This window comes from Cucurbita maxima, unplaced genomic scaffold (genome assembly GCF_002738345.1).
Source record: "Cucurbita maxima cultivar Rimu unplaced genomic scaffold, Cmax_1.0 Cma_Scf00004, whole genome shotgun sequence".
Lineage (NCBI taxonomy): Eukaryota > Viridiplantae > Streptophyta > Magnoliopsida > Cucurbitales > Cucurbitaceae > Cucurbita > Cucurbita maxima.
In genome coordinates this window covers 5,271,822-5,299,489 of record NW_019272020.1, presented here as the reverse complement: position 1 = coordinate 5,299,489, position 27,668 = coordinate 5,271,822, and the positions used below count along the sequence as shown (strand labels likewise).

The window sequence follows — 27,668 nt, the reverse complement described above, 5'->3', positions numbered from 1 at the left end:
AACGGTAAATATATATATATATATAGTGTATTTTTATAAATTTAGCCTTTAAACTTCAATTATCGATTTTTAAAATAATAAAATTATCAACTTTTAAAATAATTGAGCTGCATTATGACAACTTAATGTTAACTAATTGAAAACATTAAAATAAAAAATATATTATAATCTTATCAATAACTTTGATGCGAAAATTAATAAATATAAATAATAAATATTAAAAAACGTGATTAGTGATTAAGGTTGAGCAAATAATAATCTCCTTCCAAAGATATATATATATATATATATATATTATTGGAGCACTACCACTTTAAAATAAAATAAAATAATAAAATAAAAAAGGCAGTTTCAACCCATTTCCACCTTTTAATTTATTTACTATTTAATATAAATAAAGTTGAAAATGATTTTCCACTAAAAGAAAGGAACATAAAAGTAACTAAATTACCACGTTATAAATTTACACTAAAAAAAACTCTTTAAATAACCATTTTATATTGTAAAAAAATGGTAGTTGCTCGCAATTTCTTTATCATATAATAATTTTTTAAACTTAAAAAAATATATGTATATTTATTTTTATTTCAAATCAATTTGGGGTAACTACTTCTTTTTGGCCTATCTTAAAAATAATACAAATAGTACCAAAAAAAAAAAAACTATTTTAACTATACTTTTTTTTTTCTTTTTCAAGAATATTGTTTAATATATTCTGGAATTTCCTTTTTATTATCATTATTTTCGGGGGTTAAATTAGTGATTGGAGTAATTCAAATAGAGTCCACGCTCTAACCTAGTTGAAATCTTTGGGCCTACCTCCATTCCTATGGGACTCATATGAGACGAAAGCTCCATGTTCTCTTTTGAAGCTGAGTCTTTCCAACAATGGGGCCTAGAGACCGATATGATGATTGGTTTAGGTAGGGCGGCCAGCCTACTACGGACACCTGTAGGGATTAGTGCTTGAAGCCGCAATCGACAAAGTTACGCATGGGACTCACCCTTTACCTCGGAATGAAGAGGGATAACATAACATATCATATTACAAGACCGAGGCGAGATTTAACATCCTAATACGTTCGAGTTGGTTAGATTGACCTGATAAAAACAATGTCAACCCACGAATCGAAACGAATGTTCGGTTTTCTAAAATTTAAATTGAAACTATCCTCTCCACCCACATTTGAACTCTTAACATGTGATACGGTCTCGAAGGTGCCGTTCAATTTGGCTTCATCGTTGAAGCACATCGACCACTGTGTTTTACTCTCAAATTTAGACAAACAACTTCTTCACGTGGCTTTCACAGCTTGTGGATGAGAACAAAGAGATCTATTGTTTCTTCTTAAGCTTTATGATTTACTTAAAAATTATTTTCTAAATTTGATACTATTTCGACTAGGGTTAAATTGGTGGCTCGAACAGGGATCAAGGTTGGCTGGTGAGACGATGGTAGATAAACTTCACCGTAGAGAGGAAAACAACCCGGATCAGAAGCTAATGCCCCTAAATGACCGCTTAGTGATAAACGAGGTAAGAGTGCAGAGACAATCATGAGGTTTGCCTAGAAGTAGCCACCCTAGAAAGAGTGTGTTTTATAGGTCATTGATCTAGTGCTTTTGTGCTAAAGATGAACGGAGCTAAGCGATCTGCCAAAATTGTAACATGTAAAAATGCATTGGTAGGAGAGCATTTCGCCTTAGAGGGAAGCACCCGCAGAATAGAGTTCACAATCCAAAATCAACCAAACTAACCCAACTCAACTCTCTATTCCCGAGTAGATAGAGTTAGATTATAACTCTATTTTCAGATTGGTCGTGTTGATCCCGAAAAAAAAAAAAAAAAAGTATCAACTCGTGAACCGATCTGAATTTTCTATTTTTCAAAAATTAACCCAACTTAAAAGAAATTCTAACCCAACTCGACTCTACTCAACTCAACACGTTTATAGTTTTAATTGGATAGTTCGAGTTAATCAGATTCTCAGATTATATGAACGCCACTCAACTGAAGACGATGTCTAGCACTTGGTTTCCAAAGGAATCCATATCCAACACACATGAAAGCAAAGCAATCCACCATTGCCAAAGATTCATGGCTTTAATAATTTAGCTTATATGCTAAACTCCGGTAACATCGCCTCCTCCAATAAATAATTCACTGATAATGTTACACTCGACTAAATGAGAAGTACACGAGTAAAGGAGAAATATATGAATAAATCGAGACTACATTTGAATGATAACGATTTTCATGATAAGATGACTAATAAAAACTTAAAAGAATTAAAAGTCTCTGCCTATATCAATAGAGCGCACCTTCATTTTCAGCTGTTCAATCATAGAAAATTTAAATTTAAGCGTATCATAAGATGCATGTAAGTGAGAACAAATCATGTTGGATGATGACAAGAGAATTTCGAGGCACACAGATCACGAATCCTGATCATGGGTACCACTTCAGTCCTAATAAGATTCTAAATCAAACACGAACATATATTTTAAAATTGGCAACATTTATGTAGACAATTTCAAAAAAATTCTTTTAACGTTCAGCAATATAACCGTACAAAATCAATCATCAACTTTTGTGACAAGAATTGATATCGTATCTCTGAATTAGACTTGAATTGACAATTTAAAAAATCTTCATTATTCTATAATCGATATTCTTTTCCCATCTCCATCCCCATCTCGGAACGTGTAGCGAAAGCATATTCCAAGAACCCTTCCCTTGGACAAGGACATGTCTTGGGAGATGCCATATTTGTTGTGTGATGTGCACTAAACTTGCCGCAAGGAACCAAACGATCTGAATTAATATATATATATATATATATATATATATATATATATATATATATAGGTTTTTTTTTTGGGATATTTTACTTAAATTTAATTATTTTATTAATTTTATTAAAAAACTTAAATATTCAGAATCATTGCCTTTGGCATACGTAATGCTAATAAGGAAATATTTGGTTAATAATTATTTTTTAAAAATAAAAAGTTTTTGCAAACTCTATTTATTTATTTATTTATTTATTTTTTTGGAAATAATATTATTTCTAAAATTGAGATGAAATTAAACCAAATAAATTAAATAATGTTAATTCAATTTGAAAATATGGTTTACACCTAAATTCAATTCTATCTTAAATATTATTACGAAAATTATGAATTTTTAATTTTTTTAATTCACAAATCTATTAAATATAAAATTAAGAGTTTGTGATAACAATTAATTTGTAATTTTTTTAATACATGAATATATAAATTTATATTTTAATATAGATAAAAATAATTTTATAGAGGGTAGGGCGGACCCACGAGGGACTAATTTCACGAAGCTGAGCTGGAAACATGATCGAGATCGGCCAAATCTTATCCATTTTATTTATAAAAAATAAAAAAATAAATATATAAAGCAAGAAATCATTGTTCCCTGATTGATAAAAATATATATTATATTTCAGTTATTTTCTAATTATTTTTTCCATCATTGTATTTCTCAACTCAACCATTCCTCAAGGTCCAATTCATAATTAATTACATAAATATTTAGAATTTGATTCATTTTTTTAATAATTAAATTAGCTTGATAATCAATTTTATTATTGTATAATTTAAAATTTAGCACAGGAAAGATTATGAATTTATAAGTGAGGAATACTATCTCCATTAGTATGAAGTCTTTTGGGGATATCCAAAACAAACCATGAGAGCTTATGTTCAAAGTGGATAATATCATATCATTGTGGAGAGTTGTGATTCTTAACATAGTATCAGAGTCATGCCCTAAACTTAGTCAAGTTAATAGAATTCTCAAATATCGAACAAAGAATTATGAGCCTCGAAGGTATAGTCAAAAGTGACTAAAGTGTCGAACAAAGGGTGTACTTTGTTCAAGGGCTCTTGAGAAAGGAGTCGAGCTTCGATTAAGAGGAGACTTATAGTGTAATTTGTTCGAGGGGAGGATTGTTGAGGATTATTGAGAGTGAGTCTCATATTTGTTACTTTAGTGGAAGATCAAGGATTTATAAGTGAGGAATGCTATCTTCATTGGTATGAGGCCTTTCGGTGAATCCCAAAGCAAAGCCATGAGAGCTTATGCTCAAAGTGGATAATATCATATCATTGTGGAGAGTTGTGATTCCTAATAATTAATCTAAAAATTGTTCTCATTCAGATATTGTCTCGGTTCATTAATACACTGCTTTCTTACTCACGTGTCACTATATATTCCTTCTAAACAAGTAGTACTTACAAATCTATATTCCATGAACTTATCAATAGAAGACGAATATTTTTATAAATAATTATATTTATAAGAATTATTTAAGTTAATAATTAATTTTTTTTTTTTACTTCCAAACTAGGTTATATATATATATATATTTTAATGTTTTATGTATATTTATAAATAATATTGTTTAATCTTTAATATCGATATTTTATTTTCCAATTTATAAATTTATCGATAAATATTTAATAATTCAATATACCTTTGCATAAAATAAAAATAATAATAATCCACACATTTTCAAGATGCCACAGACACGGCAGGCTTGAAAGAGACCTCGATCCACTCTTCTCATAACACGATTCTCCATTTCCCTCTTGTGGGCCCCACCATTTTACACGTGCTCATGCCACGCCGATAGAATTTTTATTTTTATATTTTAAACTTCAAAATAACGTCATATATGAAAATAAAAAAAAAAGTGATATTTTTATTAAGAATATTAATATAAAATAAATGATAATGGATGTGACCACGTCAATTGGAGAGAAGAACAAGTGTCAATAAGGACGTTGAACCCAAAGGAAGGTTAACTGTGAAATCCCACATTGATTAGAGAGAAGAACGAAACATTCTGTGTAGAAACATTTCTCTAGCAGAACATACGTGTTTTAAAAACTTTAGTGAAAACTCGAAATAGAAAACCCAAAAATGACAATATCGGAAAGTTGTGGGCTTGGATTATTACAATTAACATGTATTTATTATCTAAAAATTAGAAGTGTTTATTGTATCTCATTGTTATAATAGTTTATTTCTTAAAATAAAATTCAAATAATTAATAAATCAATTTCAACACATATAGAGTTGTAAACCTATCTCGAGTATCATAATAATCCCAACTAGAAGAGCAATTGGTCTGCATTCCACCGAGCTAGTTAGTTGCTGTTGCTTTTGCGTTACTACAAGCCTGCTTATCAGTGTATTCCCCCTACTTATGACTGGACCTTAGGCAGTCGAGTCAATTCAATCCTCTCATTCACCTTCAAACACGAGGTCAAGCTATTTTCCTCTCGAAGGGGGTCAGTCCAAGATCCTACTCTTGCTCTACAAAGACTTACCGAGCCGAGTTCAATCAGGAAAAGGGGAGGGGGTCGGTTGAGTCTCATTAATCTTTCTTCTTCTTTTACTGCTCAGGGAGAGGAAATGGTTTGACCTCCCATAGTGGTCCTTGCTTTTAATAAAGCGGAGCGGTCATCTCTCCTATTGTCGTTTCTAACTATCACTCCAAACTCCAACGTGTCTGTTAAAAAAAAAACATCTTAATTGAACTTGAAAGACTTAGACTCGAGAGGCATCTATGACATGAATCATTCTCGATCAGTGTGATACGGATGAAAATTAATCGAAGGGAAGGGTAAAATGGAACTTTCTCCCATTATATATATTATGAAAAACTTTGTCCTTTTTCTAATTTCCAAGCTAAATTCCACACCTCCTTAAACTTTAAGAAAAATCATCAGCAAACTTTTCAACTGAATTTTTGTCATTTCCTTTAAAAAAAAAGATGTCAAATAAAGACATATGAGATCATATATATAACCCAACAATCCAATAATGATTAAAAAAATAAAGGAATAAATACAACATTAGGAATAATTAAGATATTATAAAATAACTATACAAAAAGGTGTTAAATTTCAATTCAACATGCACGATAGTGGAGATTTAAACTAGTTGTAACGACTCGACTTAACACTGTTTGTTTTTTTAAAGTATATGAAAAATGGTATTAGAGTGGTAGTTTTTGCAGTAAGACGTGGTTCGAAGACGAACCAAAGCGAAATTTGGTAGACATGTGACACCCAACTAAATAAGAGGTACATGAATGAACGAGACCCTATCGAAATGAGAGGGGTCCTATAGATAGAATGACAAAAAAATGTTTAAAGGAAATAAAAATTACTACTTATACCAACAAGATGTACTTTTATCTTCTGTAATTTAATTATGGGTACTTCATAGTTAAGCATTGTTGGGTGACCTCTTAAATTTTTTTTTATATGATACTGTTAATTATGACAAAATATGTTGAAAGGACTTGTGTTAGCATGTGGGGATAGTTTTTACTGTTAAGAATCAATTTATGGAGGACGGACGAACTTGTACTTGTTTGGACTACATTTGAATTTATTTGTCAAACGAACCTAATAAATTTATCAATGAACAACTTAATTATATATTTAAAAATTAAAAATATATTTTTGTATTAGATACAACAAAAACTTGAAAAGTTTTAAAAATTAATACATTTTTTAAAAAAATTATGGAATGAAACTTAATATCAATAACTTTATCCAACAAAATTAATAATAAAACACTTCAATTTTGTTACATAAAATTAAATAAAAATATAAAGTCAATGTGTTTTAATAATAATATAATAAGGATCAAAATTAAATTAATTAATTTTATCATATTTATAAAATAAAGAGATCTTTAAAAAATTAAAAAGCTTTTAAATGAATAAAATAGGATTTTATTAAGAGCGAAAAATAAAGAAAAAGAAAAAAGAAAAAAGAAAAAAGAAAAAAAACCCTAATAGGAAATATATAAACAGAAAAATCTAAAAATTGGAGAGAGAGGGCGGAGTAGGAGAGAGAAAAAGCTCTCTCTTCCTCTGTGTGTGCAGTCTCACTGGGCTCTCTCCCTGATATCTCTTCCTCTATAAATATCAAAGCAGAGCCTCGGCTGCTCGAATAAATCGGTGCTCTGTTAAGGATTTTGGCGCACTGTAATTTGCTGCTAACGATTCACAACTCTGTCTCTCAGGTTAGGGGCGTGTCGTTTTCTCATACCCAACTCCGATGGATACTTATCCGCTGCACATGGCTATGGCGGCTCTGATAGGGGCCTCTTTCGTCGCTGTTTCGGCGTATTATATGCACCGGAAAACCCTAACTCAGCTGCTGGAGTTTGCCAAGACTGTCGAGAGGGAAAGGGAGAGGGAAGATAACTTGGAGGTTGACTCGCCTCAGCATTCGAAGAAGCAGCGCGGCCATGTACGGCGGAAGGGGAACGGCTACAATCGGCGAGGCTCCGCTTCGCTGCCGGACGTCACTGCTATTTCCGGTGGGACTGATGGAGACGAGAAGCGAAATGGACAGGTGCTTCTGGACGTGATTCCGGCAGGGCTGCCGAGGTTACACACACTCCCTGAAGGTATGGATTCGATGGATTTTTCTACCGGAGATTTATGGACTTTATCTGCATAAAAGTTATTCAGTTTTGTGTAGTGGTTTATGCATCATGGTTTTGTTGGATTTCGAGGGGAATGCTTCGCTTTTTAACATCTACTGGTACTGGATGCCTCTATGGTGCTTTTGGTTCTAAATAATTTAGACGGAGGCTTATCACTCACTACTCTGTTTCAATTTATACGGCTGATGAATTATCTTGAACTTTAGAATCGTGATTAACTATTAAGTTCTAATGAATCGGTCGATGCGCTACTGTCTGAATCGTAGCTCATTGATATGAGGACTTCCTGTGCGGGTCTTCTTAAGACGATTCCAAATTTGGAGTATCTTAATCTTCGTGTGACGGATAATACTGTAGATATCGTGTTTAAGTAAGGTCGTGAACTTTTCTCTTACCCCATTTGTGAAAATTAAACATGGTCTTATTCAGCTGATTACTTCTTTAGCCATGCAATCCAAGGAGTCTCGTGTCATGTATTTCAGAATCCGATAGTTAAATATTTTATTTCTAAAATGTTCTGCTTATCTGTAACATAACCTGCTAACCTTGAGATTATTGGGATTCCTTCATGCTCATCTTGATGTCTTTTCTCCCTTCCTTTGGAAATATAAAACGGATTATCCTTCCATTTAGACAATTAAAAGAATTTGGTATGGATATCCAGGGCATAGGAAATGGATAGTGATTAAAGTTTGACTGTTTCTTATTAAAAAGATAAAGCTTGAAGTCTTAACAACTCATCAAGTATGGTAATCTAAATTCTCAAGTCAATGGGTTTAAAGATGATATGGATATTGCGTGACAATGTTTGGTAGGAGATCACGCATGAGCTAAGGCAATTTGCTCCAGTTCATATCATTTTGGATATATCATTTTGACTTGATTCCTAATCTGTGTTTTAAGAACTTTCTAGGATATTGGTGGCCCATGGCTTTTCAAAATAGACTATAGTTAGCACTTGGCATCAATAGGTTGATTCAACTATCCTTTTGGCTCATGTTTTTGATGCAAGTCCAACTTCAGAACTCATGATTTCATTCTGCCAAGAAAACTCCAGATTATCTAAATTATCCTTGCAATCCTTCATACAAATTTTTACGTATATATATTAAGATTGAATTACCTATATTAATGTACTTTTCCCTCCAAATAATCAATTGTATCAGGGAAAAATTCTACCAAGAGATCAATTCGGCCTACTTCACCGAAGTCACCCATTGCAAGTACGAGTGCCTTTGAGAGCGTTGAAGGATCGGATGAAGACGATAATATAGCTGAGGATACTAAATTAAATTCAGCATATCTGCTTGCTAATGGAAATGCAGTGAGTACTTAACTCCCTTGCATGTTCTTAGTTTCTTGGACACCTAATGGCCTCTGGAGCTTGGGAGAATTTATAGTGTTGCATTTAAACCCCACGTGCAGGGTGCAGAATGTAAGGGCATATTTGAAAATCTTCCTGATCACATTAATGCCAGTGGTGAGCAGATTGCGTTGGCTGCTTCAAGTATGATTCGATCTCATAGTGTATCAGGTGATCTGCATGGTGTTCAGCCTGATCCAATCGCAGCTGATATTTTGAGGAAAGAGCCTGAGCAAGAAACCTTTGTACGGCTCAAAATTACCCCATCTGGTATTACTAATTGGAAACTTTTTATGTGATTTATTTCTTGTCTTTCCCTGGCCATTAGATAACAATACTATACAGTCATGATTTTAAGGTGCTTAACATGGTAACATAGGCTTATTTGTTTGTGTTATGGCTGTATATTATTGTAATCTTTCATAAAGAATGTATAACGCAATAATATGTTCTCTGTATAGAAAACACAAACTGAGGTAAGTATGCCATGCTATTTGTTGTATTGAATGAATTATTAGGTACTTTGTTCATACGCAAGCTCATTGGTCAATAGTTGAAGTAAAATTGAATTGGATTTTTTCTCACATGTATGCAGACTTGATGTTTAATATATTTCTATTTGTCTGACGCTTTTCTAGAGGTACCATTACCTGATGAAGTAGAGTCATATCTGGTTCTTCAAGAATGCCTTGAGATGCGTAAACGATATGTATTCAGGGAAGCTGTTGCTCCATGGGAGAAAGAAATCATATCCGACCCTAGTACACCGAAACCTAATCCCGATCCATTTCAATACACTTCTGAGGGCAAGTCTGATGTGAGTTTGTCATCGTTGACAAATAGTTTTAGTATATTGTGCTGCATGTTACTAATTTTGCTTCAAAGTCCTTCGTTTTCATAGTTATGCATTTTATTTTGTTGTTCCTCTTAGTCAATTTATATTTTCTTTCTGCAGCATCATTTTGAGATGCAAGACGGGGTCATTCACGTCTATGCAGACAAAGATTGTAAGAACATGAGAGTTATCCACAAACTTCTGATGTCTATTCTTAATTGCTCGTCTTATGAGTTTTATTTGAATTATTTGCAGCGAAGGAAGAACTTTTTCCTGTTGCTGATGCAACCACCTTCTTTACTGATCTTCATCACATACTTAGAGTCACTGCAGCAGGAAACATTAGAACTCTGTGCCACCATCGACTGAATCTTCTCGAACAGGCATGTGTCCTGTAAACCTTTAGTTATTGAAATATTTGTTATGTTTCTATTTTGCATCCCTGATGAATATCCCATATATTCACGTCATTCAGAAATTCAATCTTCATCTGATGCTTAATGCGGACAAGGAATTTCTGGCTCAGAAAAGTGCTCCACACCGTGACTTTTACAATGTCAGGAAAGTTGATACTCATGTTCATCACTCTGCGTGCATGAACCAGAAACATCTCTTAAGATTTATCAAGTCCAAGTTGAGAAAAGAGCCTGATGAGGTAATGAATGTGATATTGTTTCTTCCCGTATCTATTATGGTTGTAAACATTGATGCTCCACATCTTAAAATTCATTCTGTTAACTGCTTCTAGGCATTTTCTTTCTTATTAAACAAATAATGGTGGATATATTCCTCTACTTAGGTTGTAATATTTCGGGATGGTACATATTTGACCTTGAAAGAAGTTTTTGAGAGCTTGGACTTATCTGGGTAAGTTTTTCCTTGTCCATTTTTCTTTTATAGTGAATAGTCACTTTTATTCAAAATCCGAAAAGGGAAAACAAAAGATACTGATTTTATCCAATTCGAACTTTTATTAATATGTCCGAGTCTGGAATATTGATTTCTTTTGACATATGGAGCACAGGTACGACTTAAATGTTGACCTCTTGGATGTTCATGCTGACAAGAGCACATTTCATCGCTTTGACAAGTTTAATCTTAAATACAACCCCTGTGGTCAAAGTAGGCTCAGGGAGATCTTCCTAAAGCAGGATAACCTAATTCAAGGTATATGTTGCTTACTTCATAAACTTTTAGATTTGACATTAGAATAGTGTGACAGTTTGATTTTGGTTGCACATTCTCCTGTGTTGCATATTTGGTTGCACATTCTCCTGTGTTGCATATTTGATTGGTCAATTTTGGTTTCAGGGCTGTGATTTGCAAACTGAAATTAGTTTAAGGAATAAGGAGCATTTATAACCTTCTAACCAAAGCCTTGCATTTGCTGTTTATGTAATGATAATTTTTTTTCAACGGTTAGATGGAAGCTCTCTCTCTCACTCATTTACGCACACACAAAATTCGGTGTTCTTTTAAGTTCAAAGCGTACTGAAGTGTTATAGCCCTTTGGAGCTTAAGTGCGTGGTGCAAAAAGAATAAAATAGAATGCAGGTTTCATTTATGAGGCACATAATAAAAAATGTAAACAAAGTTTTAAATATGAAGAAAAATAAATGATAAATAATAAGATGATAAAATTTAAGAAAATAGAGATGTTATTCGAGTTTGTAAGAAATTCATGTATTTCTTTCTTATAAAAATAAAATAAATAAAGTAGGAAATTAGGCTTGGGGAGCACACCACAAGTGCTGAGGTGCATCTCCAATCGGGCTTCATTAAGGAAGGAGGCTGCACCTCAGTGGGCTTTTTGAAACACTATATAGAATATTGTTGACAGATGCTTGGATATCTTCAACCCGGGTCTATGAACATATTTTCTCAAAGACATAACTTCATACACCCTACACGTGCATTCTGTTCTCATATAACTTTATATTCCCCGCATATCCCATGTCTGTCAATCTTTTTATCAATGGATCATGATAGCATGCACGTGTTTTGTTACTGGTTTAAATGACCAGAGATGTGGTTGTAGATATAGACTATGGATTATAGTGTCATGAATCTAGTATCCTTAAGCAATTTTACTATATTAGTGCATTTCATTAGTTTTTGATATTTGGATGGATGTCTATTTGAAGGCCGTTTCCTTGGTGAGGTGACCAAACAAGTATTTTCTGATCTTGGTGCAAGTAAATATCAGGTGCATCATTCTTCCTTCTTTATAGTCAGATACGCTATTTTGAATTCATTTGTTTTATGGCGTGGATTTTCTCTGGCATATACTATGTATATTCTCAATCTATCTGTAGTGTATTCTCTGTTCGTTAAACGTGTGCATAGAACAAATTTTTAGATGAAGGGGAAAAGAAAATAGATAGTTCATCTTTGTGTGTTTTTAGTAAATTCTATGACGTCAACTCCCTATAAGTGAATCTAAACTGATCCTTTTTCCCCTCTCTAAAACATTAGTCTGGCGGGGAGCTGCTAGAAGAGAATAAATACAACTAACACTCGTTGCAAGAAAGAGCTCTAATAATTTGTAATAAAGGAAAAAAGAAAAATCACAAAAGACTTGGAAGAAAAAGCTAAATAAGTGAATCAAAACAGACAGATTCCAGACATCCTCCAAGTGTCCTGTACGGCTCATAAATCCTCTCGTTCATTTTGAGTCAAATGTATCTAAAGGTTGATACAAAATTGGTTTGCCATGGTAACTCTACTTCAAAAAGGGAATTCAGAATTACATTCATGGATGTGTTGTGACAGTTAGAGGGGATATGTCTTGGACAACCCAAAAACTTTTAGATGCTGGCTGTCGGTACATGAGAATGAGAAGAGTACCAAACCAAAAGGCTCTTCCAATTTAGATTTCGTGTACAGTTAGATGCTTGGCCTCTCTTGTTGGATTGACTTTTTGTATATCCTTTTATATTCTTTTATCTCTATGAAAGCTCAGTTTCTTTATTTAAAAAAAAAAAAAAAAAAAATCCTTTATAGACTATGTTTGAACTCTAGACACCTATCACCGCAGTATCTGAAAGCTCGTCATCATGCACCAATTCTAAGGACTTCTTTACAGGGGGAGTAATAAGATTGCACTTTAGGAAAGTCTCTAAAAGGTATTTTGAAACGGGTTCACTCTTCAAGACTTCCCCTAGCTACAATGGACATGGAAGAATCTCTAGACTCAAAAGTTTGGACCAAACTTAAGCAAACTGTTATTTGACAAACTTTGCAGAAGAAACAAAGTCGAGGGGGTTATCCATTTTTGTTGAGAGACGAATAATTTTTTTAGAAGAAGCTTCATGTCTATCCCATCCCTTAACAAAGGATTCCAACCTAAGCTTTAATTTTTGTAGAGAAATAAGTTTTTTTCTTCAGCCCTTCTCTTAATCCTTATCTTGTCTTCAATTCTTGATGTTGTAAAGTCCAATGATTACTGGATGAGACATTTCCTATCTCATTTAACCGTACTAAAACTTATACCTACAGTGCACCTTTTGGACATTAAAATAGACTTCGGTGCTTTTGTACAAAAGAAAATGTAAATAATGGATATTTATTTTTAATATGTGAATGAGAAATGGTGGAGTTATTTCAATAAAGTTCCATATTCACATACTGCGTGCAATGTTTGTTTTTATTTCCAGATATTCATTTAGAAAATTGTAATTGTAATATAATTGACCTTTTTATGCTAATGAATTATTTCCTATTCTTTTCCAGTCTATGAAATAAATTTTTTTCCTAGTGATATATGTTGAGGACCATGTACAGAATCTTTTACTTCGTCCTTTGCATCTCTAATAAGGAATCACAATAAACGAAGTAAGATTCAGATTACTTAGTTGATCAAACATCTCAAAGCAAGAACACTTGTTTGAGATTCAAATCACTCCACAAGCAAAATTAATCATATCAATCTTGAATGATTCTAAACATGCAACCTAACCTACATAGAATTTCAAAGAAACTTGGCCCTAATGACAAGGAATCACTCTAAGGGAAAGTAAAATTTGGATTAACTTGTTGATCAAATATCTCAAGACAAGAATACTTCTTTGAGATTTGAATCACTCCACAAGTAAGATTAATCATGTCAAGTTTGAATGATTCTAAACATGGAATCTAAACTACATAGAATTGCAAAGAAACTTAGCAGCCATTTGCTAAAGGAAAGCATAAATGCTATTTTTACTACATTTTCCAAGTCTACCTTTCAAAGATAACATACATGATTTTATATAGCTTCAAGATGAGAACCCTTGACCTTCTATGAGGCATTTAAAGAGTTGTAACCTTTCATATTTTATGACCATAATTAGCCACTATGTAAATGTAATGATAAAATAAATAAGTTCTAAAATACATTAATAACATACCATAACTCTAAATTATTATCCATCCAAAATTTGTAACCATCCAAGAATAAATGAAATTTGGTTCTTCTTTAATGTGGTGATGATTTGAACAACATTTTCTTCACATCTTTCTTGAAGTTTATCTTGCAGCCTTTGTTCATATGAATCTTTGTATTAATATTTGGAAGGTTACATGTCCACGCTATATGGAGTAAGCAAGTCAGAGTACGTATTCCTGTTGACATCAAAAAACGTTAAAAAACAAAAAAAGAAATAAAAAAGAAAAGAGAGGATGGGGTAGTACATAGATCAACTAGAAAAAACACACTCGTCTCTTGATACTTGAACTATTTCCCTTCTGATGCATCAGAATATCCTTGACGGGCTGTAAGCGTTTTTGGTTGAATTAAAGAAGCCGATGAGCTAAAGAATTGGTACATAGATCAACTAGAAAAAACACACTCGTCTCTTGATACTTGAACTATTTCCCTTCTGATGCATCAGAATATCCTTGAGGGGCTATAAGCGTTTTTGGTTGAATTAAAGAAGCCGATGAGCTAAAGAATTGGTACAAAGTTTTTACCAGCCTATTTTTGGCTCTGTATAAAACTTCAGATGACGTGGATGCATGAAAAATAAACTCATGGTAGCTTTATGCAAATTTAATATAGATGAAAATAATAGTGTCCTTCCTCCTCTAAAGATATTGATCCCCCTCTATTTTTCCATGTTTGATGTTTCATTCTTTTACTGCAGATGGCTGAATATCGGATATCTATATATGGAAGGAAGCAAAGTGAATGGGATCAACTTGCCAGTTGGATAATTAATAATGATTTATACAGTGAAAATGTCGTGTGGTTAATTCAGGTAATGCTTCAAAAGCTCAAGAGAAAAAAAAAGGTCCTTTTGGCTTATCATATATGCCTGGCTTGTCATGTCAAATTTGTCACCAACTTTATGCCACAGTTTTAACTTTACCTAATGCTTCTCGTGAAAATTAGAGTTTGTGGTCATAAGTTTTATGCTTCACAACGACACTGAGAAGTACTTGCTTTTCTGAAATTTGCTTTACTTTTGTATCTGACGATGTTAATCTTAATGCTGCTTATTTCTTTCTTATTTTATTATGGTTTGCATTTCAGCTGCCACGACTTTACAATGTGTATAAGGAAATGGGGATTGTGACTTCATTTCAAAACATTCTTGACAACATCTTCATTCCGTTATTTGAGGCCACGGTGGATCCAGATTCACATCCGCAGTTGCATGTATTCTTGAAACAGGTTTTTTATCAACCAAAAGAATCTTCAATTTATCTTACAAGAGCTTCTCAGTCTGTTTATACGAAGATAGTGTCTGAATATGTTCTACTGATTTTTGTAGGGATGATCTGAAACTATTGTTGATAAAATTGCGTTCTCATTTATTCTCCCATTATAACTTATGTTTTATTTATTTTTTAAAGCAACCTATGTTACACCATAAACTTTTTGACTCAATGTGGGTGCAAAATTTTTAATTTTATTCTCTTTTATGAACTTTTCAGGTTGTTGGTTTGGATTTGGTTGATGATGAGAGCAAGCCTGAACGACGCCCTACCAAGCACATGCCAACACCTGCTCAGTGGACGAATGTTTTTAATCCTGCATTCTCATACTATGTCTATTACTGCTATGCCAATCTCTATACACTAAACAAGGTTTCGCCAAACGATCTAAAGTGCTTTACTTTATCTCATATCTTTTATCAAATTTTGTAGTACATGGCAGTCCATTACTTGAATGCATAGTATAAATAGCCCATTTTAAAATTTTGTACTTAATCTTACAACTTTAGACGAATCTGTTTTAAAATAAATTATATCTTGGTGGCATTTTAGAGGTTTTATTTTTATTCCTCGCCGTTTTTGGGCTTTCTCATTGTTTCCTGCATTGATATCATGATGGATGCTTTGGCCTGTGCTTCCTCCATGTTTAACTTTTTTTTAAGGGTTATATAACCTTTTGAATTTGCTTTTCAGCTTCGTGAATCAAAGGGCATGACCACTATAAATCTTCGTCCACATTCTGGAGAGGTACTTTGGAAATCTATTCAAATTTGATGCATGCGTTACATTTTTACGTTCAACTTATGAATATAATTCTTTTCAGGCTGGTGATATTGACCACCTTGCTACAACTTTCCTAACTGCTCATAGCATTGCACATGGAATCAATTTGAGGAAGTCTCCAGTTCTTCAGTACTTATATTATCTAGCACAGGTAGGGATGCAGACAACAATTTCTTCCTATTGAACTCGGAATTCTCATTGTTACAGTCCCTTATTTTAAACACGACATGTGCATTTACAGGTTGGTCTTGCTATGTCTCCCCTCAGCAACAACTCCCTGTTTTTGGACTATCATCGGAATCCGTTTCCCGTATTCTTTTCTCGTGGTCTAAATGTCTCTCTTTCTACTGACGATCCTCTTCAAATCCACCTAACAAAAGAGCCTCTGGTGGAAGAATATAGCATAGCTGCTTCGGTGAGTATCTTTCCTTGACCATGTGTATAAGGTTAAATTTCTGTAATTTTATGCGGTATGAGAACCAGATTTTATGAAGGTTCACTTTTTTTTTAAATCTTTTGAAATTGGAAGTTCAAATTTATTTTTACAGGTCTGGAAGCTAAGTTCATGTGACCTATGTGAAATAGCTCGCAATTCTGTTTACCAATCAGGTTTCTCTCATGCTCTGAAGGTACATACAGAACTATGGAGCAATATAAATTATTAATCCCCCACCCGTCTACTATGATTTATGATGCATTGAAAATATTCCTCTTATTAAATTCCTGAATCCGCATATGTTGCATCCAACTATGATCGTAAACATCCATGTTTCTATGTCGCGTTAGAACACCTTAACTGTTCTAGATCAAATGTATCTTCTTCATTTATTTATCTTACTAAGATGAAGGAAAACTCCCTTACGTGAACCAGATCTATTTATAGGCTGTAGAACTGTTCCCTTGAGGAGCACAGCTAATCAGTATAAATTGAGTTCACACTTGAATGAGATCATTGATATATGTCCTTGTAAACGTTATTTTCTCCGATGCAAATACTAGGACATATTGTTCCTGCTTGCAACAATGACATGTACTCTTTTCTTTTTTTCTGGTACCCCGCCTTTTCGTTGCAGGCGCATTGGATTGGAAAAGAATATTACAAGAGAGGACCAGCAGGAAATGATATTCACAGAACAAATGTGCCACACATCAGGGTGGAATTCCGTGACACGGTATACTTCTTTTTTCTTCTTACCTTTCTCTTCCCTCCTCATTCGAGAGATTTCTGGGATCGCCTAACAATTTCATTTTCTGCCCCTTTTCTTCGTCCCCTCCTAAAAGATCTGGAGAGAGGAAATGCAGCTGGTTTATCTTGGGAAGGCCGACCTTCCTGATGAGATTGAAAAGTGATGAGCAGTGATGAAACACTTAAGACCACACTGGAATATTTATATTCCTTAGGTGGTAGTTCGAAGGTTCGGTTATTTGGGTGTCATTCGATTGCCTCGACGAAGGAGCTGGATTTTGATTCATGTTGTTGCACCCGGACGAAGAATTTTGAAGCGGGGGAGAAGGAGAGTATATACAAAAAGTGCAGATGGTAGCTGAGGGTCTGTCTAGCCGAAGCTTTGATGTGGGCATAGTTTAACGTTGGTAGTATGAGAAATACTTCTTATTGGGATAAGATCGGCACTTTAGATCCCAAAGACAATCTACTGAGTATATGGATATATGGATATATATATAGATACATATTTATATACGTAGCCTAAATAATCATAATGTTGGGAAATAATAAGAGGACATCAAAATAAAGATATACTGCTTCCCCATGGTTCTAAGGGGGAAAGCTTCCCTCTTTGGATTCTTCGTCTTATAATTTATGGCTTTGCTCATGTTGCTGCGTTAATAATATGATGGTTTGTTATGATGTTAGTTCAAAACTGACATCATATCATATCTTAGTGTCATCACGTGTATGATGCCTACTGTTAACCGACATTATCGAATGGATAATGGATATGAACAAATATCGTTTCTTAACCAAAAAATGTATCATGGTTAGATGTTTAATACTTGTAGTATAAGATATAGTTTCTAAAAGATTTGTTGCACAATTGAAATCTCGTTTCATTTCAAGATTTTGGTACATGGTTGGTTTATATTGCTACAAATGTGCGAAAAGAATTTGATTCCAAGTATCGGGGACGCCGGGGAGGCACCAGTGGATGCAGTCGGCGTGGCGGAGAGGGTCGGCCTTCTGCTCCGCCGTTAGCAGCTTGCCATTGGTTTCGGTGAAGATGGAGGAATGGGCGTCGATTCTGTAGTCGGAAAGCTGCGTAATGTTGATGAACGTGACCGGAACCTTCATTTTGTTCACTATTTTGGAGACCACACTCATCATTCCTTTGTCGGAGCCACTCCCCCAGAAGTTTCTGTTTCTTATCGGCTTTGTTTCGTTGAAGCATTTGCTCCCGTTCACTCTCCCCCAATCCATGCTTCTATTCGTTCATAAATAATTTATTTGATATTTTTTAAAACTTATGACTTTATACAACATCAAATTAAATTAAAATACCAATAACATTTTAAAAGTAGCATTCTAAACTTCTAGAAAAAAAAAAAAAAACAAATTCAAAAAATTCTTATGGTCAATATATAGTTGAAAAATGTCTATTCATTCTTTATAAATGTTTTAATGATGTTGGGAAAATTTTTTAAAACATGGTAATAATGATAAATATATTTTTTTTGAATTTTTTTAAAATTTAAAAGTGTTTTTTAAGTTTTTAAAAAAAGTTTTAAAAGTTTTAATTTTTCACTTTTTTTTTTTTGTAAGATTTTTGAGAGTTAAAAAGAGTATTTTTGAAAACATTTAAAATTTTTTAACCTATTTAAAGAAATACTATATTTATTATTATTATTATTTAATTTTAAGGTATTATTTTTAAGTTTAAGGGTATTATTTTTGAAAATTTAGTATTTTTCAGATAAAAATATAGTGATATTTTTATTAATTTAGTACTTCTTTTAATTTTCTTTTCCTATTCTCTCTAAATATAATATTTTTTAAAAATGTAATATTAAAAAAAGAGATAAATAAATAAAAAAATAAAAAAAGATGAAAAATACCTTGTATGAGTTGGAGACATAGTGGTAAAGAAGACACGTGTCATATTGGGATTAACATTAGAGTCAACCCAATTTGCCCAAGTCTTCAATCCCATTGTATAAGCAATTGGTGTATCAAATTCTTCGTACCCTTCTTCTCCGTTCTCAAACGATCCCCATCTGTGTATTTCCAAAGTATTACATTATTGAGTTTAGTTTCACACATCCTAATAATAATAATAATAATAAAATATATAAATGAGAACTTACACCGATTTAATTTTAGCAACACTCATCCACCAAACATAGGAATTGAAGACAAGAATATCGACATTCGTCCAATATTTGGAATGTTTGGCTACCGAGTCTACTCTTAATATTCTTTGTTTTGGATCTCCGATGATCGGATTGTCTGAATTTGAGTGCACTAGAAATGGAGCCCAATAGAACTCAATGGTAGCATTGTATTCCTAAAAGTAACACGAACCACATAAAAAAATGTTAAATTTTTTATTTTATACGAATATACTACACACATAAAACTCGTAGTTTAATTATAATTTAAATTTATATCCAATAAATCAATTAATTTTTTTTATTTTTTTTAACACGTCAAAACGATGAAGAATAAAAATTATCGGTTTTGGATAATTATTTTATTCAATAATTAATTTAAGAGATAACATTATTTTTAATTAAAATTAGTCGATAAATTAGTTGAAATCGAAATTTCGTAGAAAATATAAAATAAAAAAATTAGAATAAAAATATATATAACTTTTAACTTAAATTTAATTTTTTTATCAGAAAAGTTATTGTTATTTTCAAAGAGAGAATCATTTCTTAATTAACACATTCTTAAACTTGATTAAGAAGTAAATCTCAAGTGCGATGCTCCCTAAAATTCCCTCCAAATATTATAATTAAAGTTTTTTGTCTCTCTAAATGATGAATAAAAAAAATATATTTTTTTAAAAAAAATTAAATTTCATGTCGGAAGAAATTAATAAAATAAATAAATAAATAAATAAATTACCTCAGCGGTGAAAACAGAGAGAAATGAGCCTCTGTTGAGAGATTTCTTGTCCGCCGGAATCATCCACTCAACCATACAAACAAACGACTGCCACTGGCCGCGCTGCAACGAATCTCCGACGAACATCAACCTCTTGCCCCTCACCTTGTTCAAAGCAATCTCTGCGTTAAATCTGTCATCCAAACCCTAATTCCATTAAATTATTGGTTCAATTACTCTTTCAAATCTACTAATTCACCTCAAACCTTGCCAATGTGCAATCCTCCGGCTGCCACTCCCACTGCCGGTAATCGGAATCCTTCCGCCCGTTCTTAACGCACGACACTTGCCGGTCTAGATACGGGCACGACTGGTCCGTGTACAATGGCTTCATCGACCGGTTAAAAACCCACTTCCCATTCGCTATGTTGCACTCCTCCGCGTCGAATTCGAATCGGTCGTCCGTTAACGGGTTTGTCGATCGCTCCTCCGCTGTCGGCTTCTCCCCTTCTATACAAAAACAAAAGTTTCAAACTCGCAATATCAATGACGAAATGAAGTAGGGAGGAAGGAGACAATCGCCTTGGCTGCTCTAAGTTAGAATAGATGATAAAAACCTACTTGTTTTCGAGGGGGCGGGTTTTCGAGGGCATGACTTGAGTTTGAAAATGGAGATGGAGGAGAAGAAAGTTATGCGCTCGGTGTAGAAGAGAGCGAGGAAGGAGAAGGCGCAGAGGACGACGGTGAGGAAGGGGAGACGAGGCTTGAGTCGGGTGATAGGGCATTTCGACGTCATTAGGGCGGAGGGAGACGATGCGGACAAGCTCATGAAGTAAGAAGCATAGAAGAGGTAGCACGAGGAGAATGAAGAGAAGTTGGAGGATATTTTAGGAGATTTTGAGGTAATATTTTATGGGTGTGTGTGTGTTTGGAGTAGGAGTGAAGCTAAAGGAATGTGTGGTTGGCTTTGAGTTTTATTAGGTTAATTAGAGGAGTGAGGTGGGTGGGTTGAGAGGCTAATGTCTCGAGTTTCTCGCGATAAAATGTGTATATCATCGATTACAGAGGTAACTTAATTGTGAGATCCGACATCAATTATAGAAGGGAACGAAACATTCTTTAGAAGGGTACGAAAGTCTCTCCCTAAAAGATGCTAAAGACGATACGTAATGGGCTAAAGCGGACAATATCTACTAGCGGTGGGTTTGGACTATTACAAATAGTATCAAAGCTAGTCACTGGACGATGTGAGGCACTAGTTAGAATAGGGCTGACTCTCTCCATAATAAACGCATTTTAAAACCGTAAAGTAAACGACGATATGTAACGAGCAAAATCGGACAATATCTGTTAGCAGTGGGCTTGAACTATTACACAATATTTAACTTAAAAGAAAAAAATGGACTCTTATAGTTAGGTTTTTCAATGCAATTTTCAGCTCGAACAATTACAACTATTCAAAGAGGAATAAATATTATTTGAACGTTATTTTAATTCTTATAAAATTTAAGGAAAAACCATAATATATTTTTAATAAGTAAAATTATATATAATCTAAAAAGAATTAATTTAAAGTTTAGTAATTGAATTTTTTTAAAAGTAAATTTTAAGGATTTATAATTAATTTCTGGACATATTGTTTATTGGTGTGAATGATAATACTTGATTTCATTTCAAATTCATCGTTTTCTTTATTACTTTAATTGATATCTTTGTGACTTTTACACGTAATTTAAATTTAACTATTAATGTCTAATATTAAAGTTGAAGGAAAATTAGATGTGTATTTTATTTCTAATTTGATTCCATTTCTTAATAATTTATTGTTATTTTATTTAAGTAGCAAAAATAATAATAATAATAATAATAATAATTAAAATAATAATAATAATAATAGAGGAAGAAAAGAAAATAAAAAAAAGATGACCCTAAATCGATAACTCATACATTTAAAAAAGTTTTATACATATGTAAAAGTTGGGAGTATACCTAGACTCACAAATCTTTTAGACCAATAACGGTATAATATTGTCCACTTTGAGCATAAGCTCGCTCTCATGGCTTTGCTTTGGGCTCACAAGAGGCCTCAAACCAATGAAGAGTGTATTTAACCGATGTGGGACTTTCATCATCCCATTCCCTAAATTAACCGATGTGGGACTTTCATCATCCCATTCCCTAAATTAACCGATGTGGGACTTTCATCATCCCATTCCCTAAATTAACCGATGTGGGACTTTCATCATCCCATTCCCTAAATTAACCGATGTGGGACTTTCATCATCCCATTCCCTAAATTAACCGATGTGAGACTTTCATCATCCCATTCCCTAAATTAACCGATGTGGGACTTTCATCATCCCATTCCCTAAATTAACCGATGTGGGACTTTCATCATCCCATTCCCTAAATTAACCGATGTGGGACTTTCATCATCCCATTCCCTAAATTAACCGATGTGGGACTTTCATCATCCAACACCTCCCCTCGAACAAAGCACGCCTCCAGCACGCCTCCCCTTAATCGAGGCTTGACTCCTTTGGAGTCTTAGTCATTTTTTACTGCCTTCGTACCTTCGAGGAGGCTTGACTCCTTTTGGAGTCATTTGTTCGACATTTAAGGATTTGCCAATCTATTGACACGGCTAATTTAGGGCATGACTCTGATACCATGTTAGACGAACAGGACTCTCCACAATGGTATGATATTGTCCACTTTGAGCATAAGCTCTCATGACTTTGCTTTGGGCTTCCCAAAAGGCCTCAAACCAATGAAGAGTGTATTCTTAGATTATAAACCCATGACCATTCCCTAAATTAACAGATGTGGGACTTTCATCATCCAACATATGTGACGTCTCAATCCAATAACGACATTAAGACGTGTGGAACCTATGAAATAGAAGAATATATTATTAAACGGTTTAATACGTCAAAAACAAAATAAATAGAAGATGATTAAGATCTATGAATTAAGCCATTAACAATAATGATTAAAATATTTTTATAAGTTAATTAAGTCTAAGTCTCTTTTATGATTAATATTCCTCGAGAGGAGGAAGAAAGACATACCTTCCAGCTTTAATATTAGGGGTGTACATGGTTCGGGTTGAGTTGAGAATTTTTTTTTTACCCAACCCAAAAGTTGTGTTGGTTGGATTGGTAACCAAACCCGATTCGAAAATTTTAATAACTCAACCCAACCCTCTATTTTTTAGTTAGTTCTCTTCTGCTAACTTTTTTTAAATTTTTTTATTTATTTACCATTCATATGTAATTTTAAAATAAAAAAATATTAAAAGTTTATAAATAAACACAAATCAATCTATAATTATTAAAAAAAAAAAAAAAAAGTAACATTTCAACATTAAATTAATATAATTAATTATGTGAAGCTCCTCAGCAAAGCAGAGATGAAAGCATGAGTGTTCAAAGCCCTTGCTTCCTCTCTCTCTCTCCTCTCATCTTCTTTCTCTCTCCACATTATCCACGTCATCATCTTCTCCCTCTCTAGACCTTCCATTTTCATCCTCCATTCCTTCTCCTTCAACCTTCTCTCTTCCTCTCTAACCCTAAACGCTTCTCTCCATTGCCTCTCCATTTCCTTCTCTCTTTCCACAAACCCCTTCATTATTTCCTTCAAATTGCTCCTCTCATCTTCTTCTCTCCTCCTTTTTCCCCTTTTTGCTTCTTCTTCGTTCATGTCCTCGCTAGACAATCGCTCGGTCGTGGCTTTCCTTTTCGAGTCTTTTGCTCGGTTTTTGGGTTCGATCCACCAATTCTTTTGCATCCTTGCAGTGAAAATGGTGTGGAGGTCGTCGTAAAATGGAAATGGTTGCTTTCGAGCTTTAGGATCCATAGTTTCACACCCCTATAAGATAACAAATAGAACCAAGGAAAAAGAGATGTGAAAATTAATTGATGAGAACGTCATACAGGTCAAAAATTTTGTGCTCATTTTTTTAGTTCAACATGTGGGGTCGGGATAGGAAGGATTTGATCTTCTACCTCTCGAACCCACCTTTGATAATAAGTTCTCTATTCATATTTAAAGGTAAATAATGTCTCTGTAAGAGCGTTCATACAACTCAGTAACACAACTAACCTAGACTACTTAGTTCATATAACCCAACAACACAACTAATCTGGACTACTCAGTTCATATAATCAGTAACACAACTAACCTAGACTACTTAGTTCATATAATCCAACAACACAACTAATCTGGACTACTCAATTCATATAATCAGTAACACAACTAATTTAGACAATTTATATAACCCAGTAACACAACTAACCTAGACTACTCAGTTCATATAACCCAACCTAGGAACTCAACTAACCTAGCTACTCAATTCATATAACCTATTAACACAGCTAACATAGACTACTCAGTTCATATAATCCAATAACATAACTAACCTAGACTACTCAATCTAAATCATAAAGATTAGATTGGGTTAATTTTTTTCTTTGAAAATTCAGTTTGGTTTGCAGATTTTTTTTTTATGTTCGGCGAACAAGATTACCTTGAAAATGGTTGAATGGGATTACGAATTAACCTCAAATTTTGAATGGTTCTAAAAAAAAAATCACTTTTTTATTTATAACTGTGTTTTGATAATATTTTTTGTTTTATTTAATTCTTATTTAAAACAAATATGTTTTATAGGTTAATTTCTTTGGTAATTAGTTATATATTAATGGAAAACTTCAATAATTATAATATTGTTAATATATTTAAATTTAGATTATAATGTGAAAAAACAAACCCAATTTTCAAAAATAAAAAAATATAACAATAGTGTTCTTATATTTATTCAATTTCAATTAACATCCACTTGAAATGGTAAAGAAAATTTAATTTTATGTATAGTAATTCTTTAAATAAAATAAAAAAAAAATTGTAAATCAGTGAATAAAATTTATAATTTTAAAAAATTAGTGATCAAATCAGTAATTTAAATAAATTGTAAAAGAATAAATATTTTGATAATATCCCATAGCGGTTACCAAAAACCCTAAAAGAAAATCCCGCGCTCACCAAAAGATCCATTACCTTATAGCGCGTGACGAGATTTTTCCACTTGCACTTGCACTGCTCGTCGTTCCGATTAAAGCCTTTCGCCTTCATATTACCGGCGACCGAAATCCAAAGCATCCTATTCTGTTTCATTTCCGAGAACCTTCTATCCAGCGCCGCTCTTATCGCAAGCAGTTCCTTCGTCTCCGGTACGCTCCACGCCGGAAACCTATCCTCCGCCGCCGCCGCCGCTGCTGCCTCCGCATTGACGCCGATTCGATTCGTCCGCCGGTGAAGAAAAGCACGGCGATCACAATTCTCCATCGCAATCGCAGAGAGATCCGGTTCGTCGATCTCCGCTTTTGAAAGAAAGATCGGCCCGCAGAGAGAGAGAGATCAAGAGAAGGACGATTTGGTACGTCAATTCATCGGCGTATGAAAACGTATAAAGATGAGAGAGAGAGAGAGAGAGAGTTTGTTTTTGTGCAGTGCGATATAGCGTCTTTATCCTTTCACGCGATTTTCTTATGTGTCATCTATTTCGTCGACATGTCGTCACGCTTACAATAAAATTTAATGGACGACACACCTAATTATATATATACATATATATATATATATATATATATAATTTTAACTGATTTTTTTCCAAATTATTTAAAGAATTAACAATTATGTAGAATTTCATGAAATATATATATAATTTTAACTGAATTTTATTTTAAAATTCATATTTTCTTTCAAATTATTTAAAGAATTAACAATTATGTAGAATTTCATGAATTTATATATAATTTTAACTGAATTTTATTTTAAAATTCATATTTTTTTCAAATTATTTAAAGAATTAACAATTATATAGAATTTCATTAAAGGAATAATTTGTGATAGTTTAGTTTTAATTAATACAATTCTATTAATTTTATGTTTTGATTAATAGATGTTTAAATTAATTTATGTTTCATTTTTTCGAACTTGAACTAGTGGGTTCGGTTCAATTTTATATATATATAATTTAATAATAAAAGAAATTGTTTTAATCGACGAACTGAATTATGTTTATATTATATATACAATAAAATGAGTTATTTTAATCAGCTAGCTGAGTTATATTTAAATTATATATATATATATATATATATATATATTAAAAAATATGCTGTTTAGATTATATAATTTTTATTAATATAAATTTAGTTTTAAATTAAGTCTTTTCCATATTTTAAATTCTATAAATTTTTTAAATTTTAAAATTACATTTTGCCCCTATTGATCGAGAATCGTATTCGTGGCTACTGCAGTTTTACCGGTCTACTGCAGTGTTACTGCAATAATTAATTCTCGCTGACCACGTCTATAGGAATCATCGAATCAATAGCAATAAGTCTTGTTTGAAGAGACTCATATACGGAACGTCTCGAAATAATATCAGAAGCGGGGGATTCAATTAACCGAGAGTTATAAGCTGAAATTTCACCTCGACTATCAATAAATTTATTGAGTCTACTTTATAAATATTTAACCGGTTTGAATTTTTACTAAATAAAATTTAAAGCTTTTATATAAATTTTTTTAAATAAAGAATATTATATTAAAGCTTTTATATAAAAATGTTTAAATAAAGAATATTATATTAAAGCTTAGAAAAATAATAATTAGAGATATTCCTCTACGCTAAGCCCAATCTCTTAAATCAAATAAATACTAAAAACGTATTCAAATAATAATTTATTTTACGATTTTGAATGTATATGAATTTAAATTATTTTATTCTCCTACCAAATCTTGATGATAATAAAGTTATTAATCTCTCAATTTTTATTTTCAACATTATTATTAATTTGAACTGACTGTTGGATGATGAAAGTCCCACATCGGCTAATTTAGGAAATGATCATAGGATTATAAGTGAGGAATACTAACTCCATTGGTATGAGGCCTTTTGGGGAAGCCCAAAGCAAAGCCATGAGAGCTTATGCTCAAAGTGGACAATATCATACCATTGTGGAGAGTCGTGTTCGTCTAACACTGACAACTAAAATTTTATATAAATTTCCTAGAATTCTTTGATTGGAATGAGAATTCGTTTGAACATTTGACTTTATTTTTTAATTATTGAGGCCAAAAATCGGCCTAAATGTGAACTATATTTGATAATTTTTTGAATATTTTATACTCTTTTTTATATATAGTTTAATTGGTCTCGATGTCGATTAGTCGTTGATTGTGACAAACTGTTTGTTAGATTCTAAGTTAGGTTTTAATTATGGTTGATCAACGTGAATAAATCATGTGAGGAATCTGCCACAATATAATGTTGAGTGTGTTAAACGTAGAATAGATCATATCTGTATAGAGTAAGATAATCTACTGATTTACTTGTTTGTTACTATGAA

The 27,668-nt window shown here is 32.9% G+C and overlaps 3 protein-coding genes across 4 annotated transcripts; 1 reads left to right on the top strand and 2 right to left on the bottom strand.

Moving 5' to 3' along the window:
* The first annotated feature begins 6,885 nt into the window (after positions 1 to 6,885).
* Positions 6,886 to 17,986, top strand: LOC111478175 (AMP deaminase). The gene is made up of 19 exons (XM_023122321.1): positions 6,886 to 7,467; positions 8,673 to 8,830; positions 8,932 to 9,139; positions 9,508 to 9,686; positions 9,825 to 9,876; positions 9,960 to 10,087; positions 10,180 to 10,359; positions 10,504 to 10,571; positions 10,729 to 10,871; positions 11,849 to 11,910; positions 14,828 to 14,941; positions 15,217 to 15,357; positions 15,621 to 15,773; positions 16,095 to 16,148; positions 16,225 to 16,335; positions 16,426 to 16,599; positions 16,733 to 16,813; positions 17,258 to 17,356; positions 17,466 to 17,986. Exons 1-19 carry the CDS (start codon positions 7,113 to 7,115, stop codon positions 17,532 to 17,534), a joined length of 2,529 nt encoding a protein of 842 aa, XP_022978089.1. The 5' UTR covers positions 6,886 to 7,112; the 3' UTR covers positions 17,535 to 17,986.
* A 243-nt stretch (positions 17,987 to 18,229) lies between these two features.
* Positions 18,230 to 21,147, bottom strand: LOC111478238 (protein trichome birefringence-like 3). 2 transcript variants are annotated; one of them, XM_023122408.1, is made up of 6 exons: positions 20,872 to 21,147; positions 20,517 to 20,760; positions 20,272 to 20,443; positions 19,506 to 19,705; positions 19,257 to 19,415; positions 18,230 to 18,625 (listed from the first exon to the last, which is right to left on the bottom strand). In XM_023122408.1, exons 1-6 carry the CDS (start codon positions 21,077 to 21,079, stop codon positions 18,292 to 18,294), a joined length of 1,317 nt encoding a protein of 438 aa, XP_022978176.1. In that variant the 5' UTR covers positions 21,080 to 21,147; the 3' UTR covers positions 18,230 to 18,291. The 2 variants fall into 2 exon arrangements, with proteins under 2 accessions (XP_022978176.1, XP_022978177.1); XM_023122409.1 differs by having other exon boundaries at positions 20,517 to 20,757; positions 20,872 to 21,146.
* A 2,446-nt stretch (positions 21,148 to 23,593) lies between these two features.
* LOC111478302 (trihelix transcription factor GT-3b-like) lies at positions 23,594 to 25,759 on the bottom strand. The gene is made up of 2 exons (XM_023122499.1): positions 25,309 to 25,759; positions 23,594 to 24,120 (listed from the first exon to the last, which is right to left on the bottom strand). Exons 1-2 carry the CDS (start codon positions 25,594 to 25,596, stop codon positions 23,635 to 23,637), a joined length of 774 nt encoding a protein of 257 aa, XP_022978267.1. The 5' UTR covers positions 25,597 to 25,759; the 3' UTR covers positions 23,594 to 23,634.
* Positions 25,760 to 27,668: the final 1,909 nt, after the last annotated feature.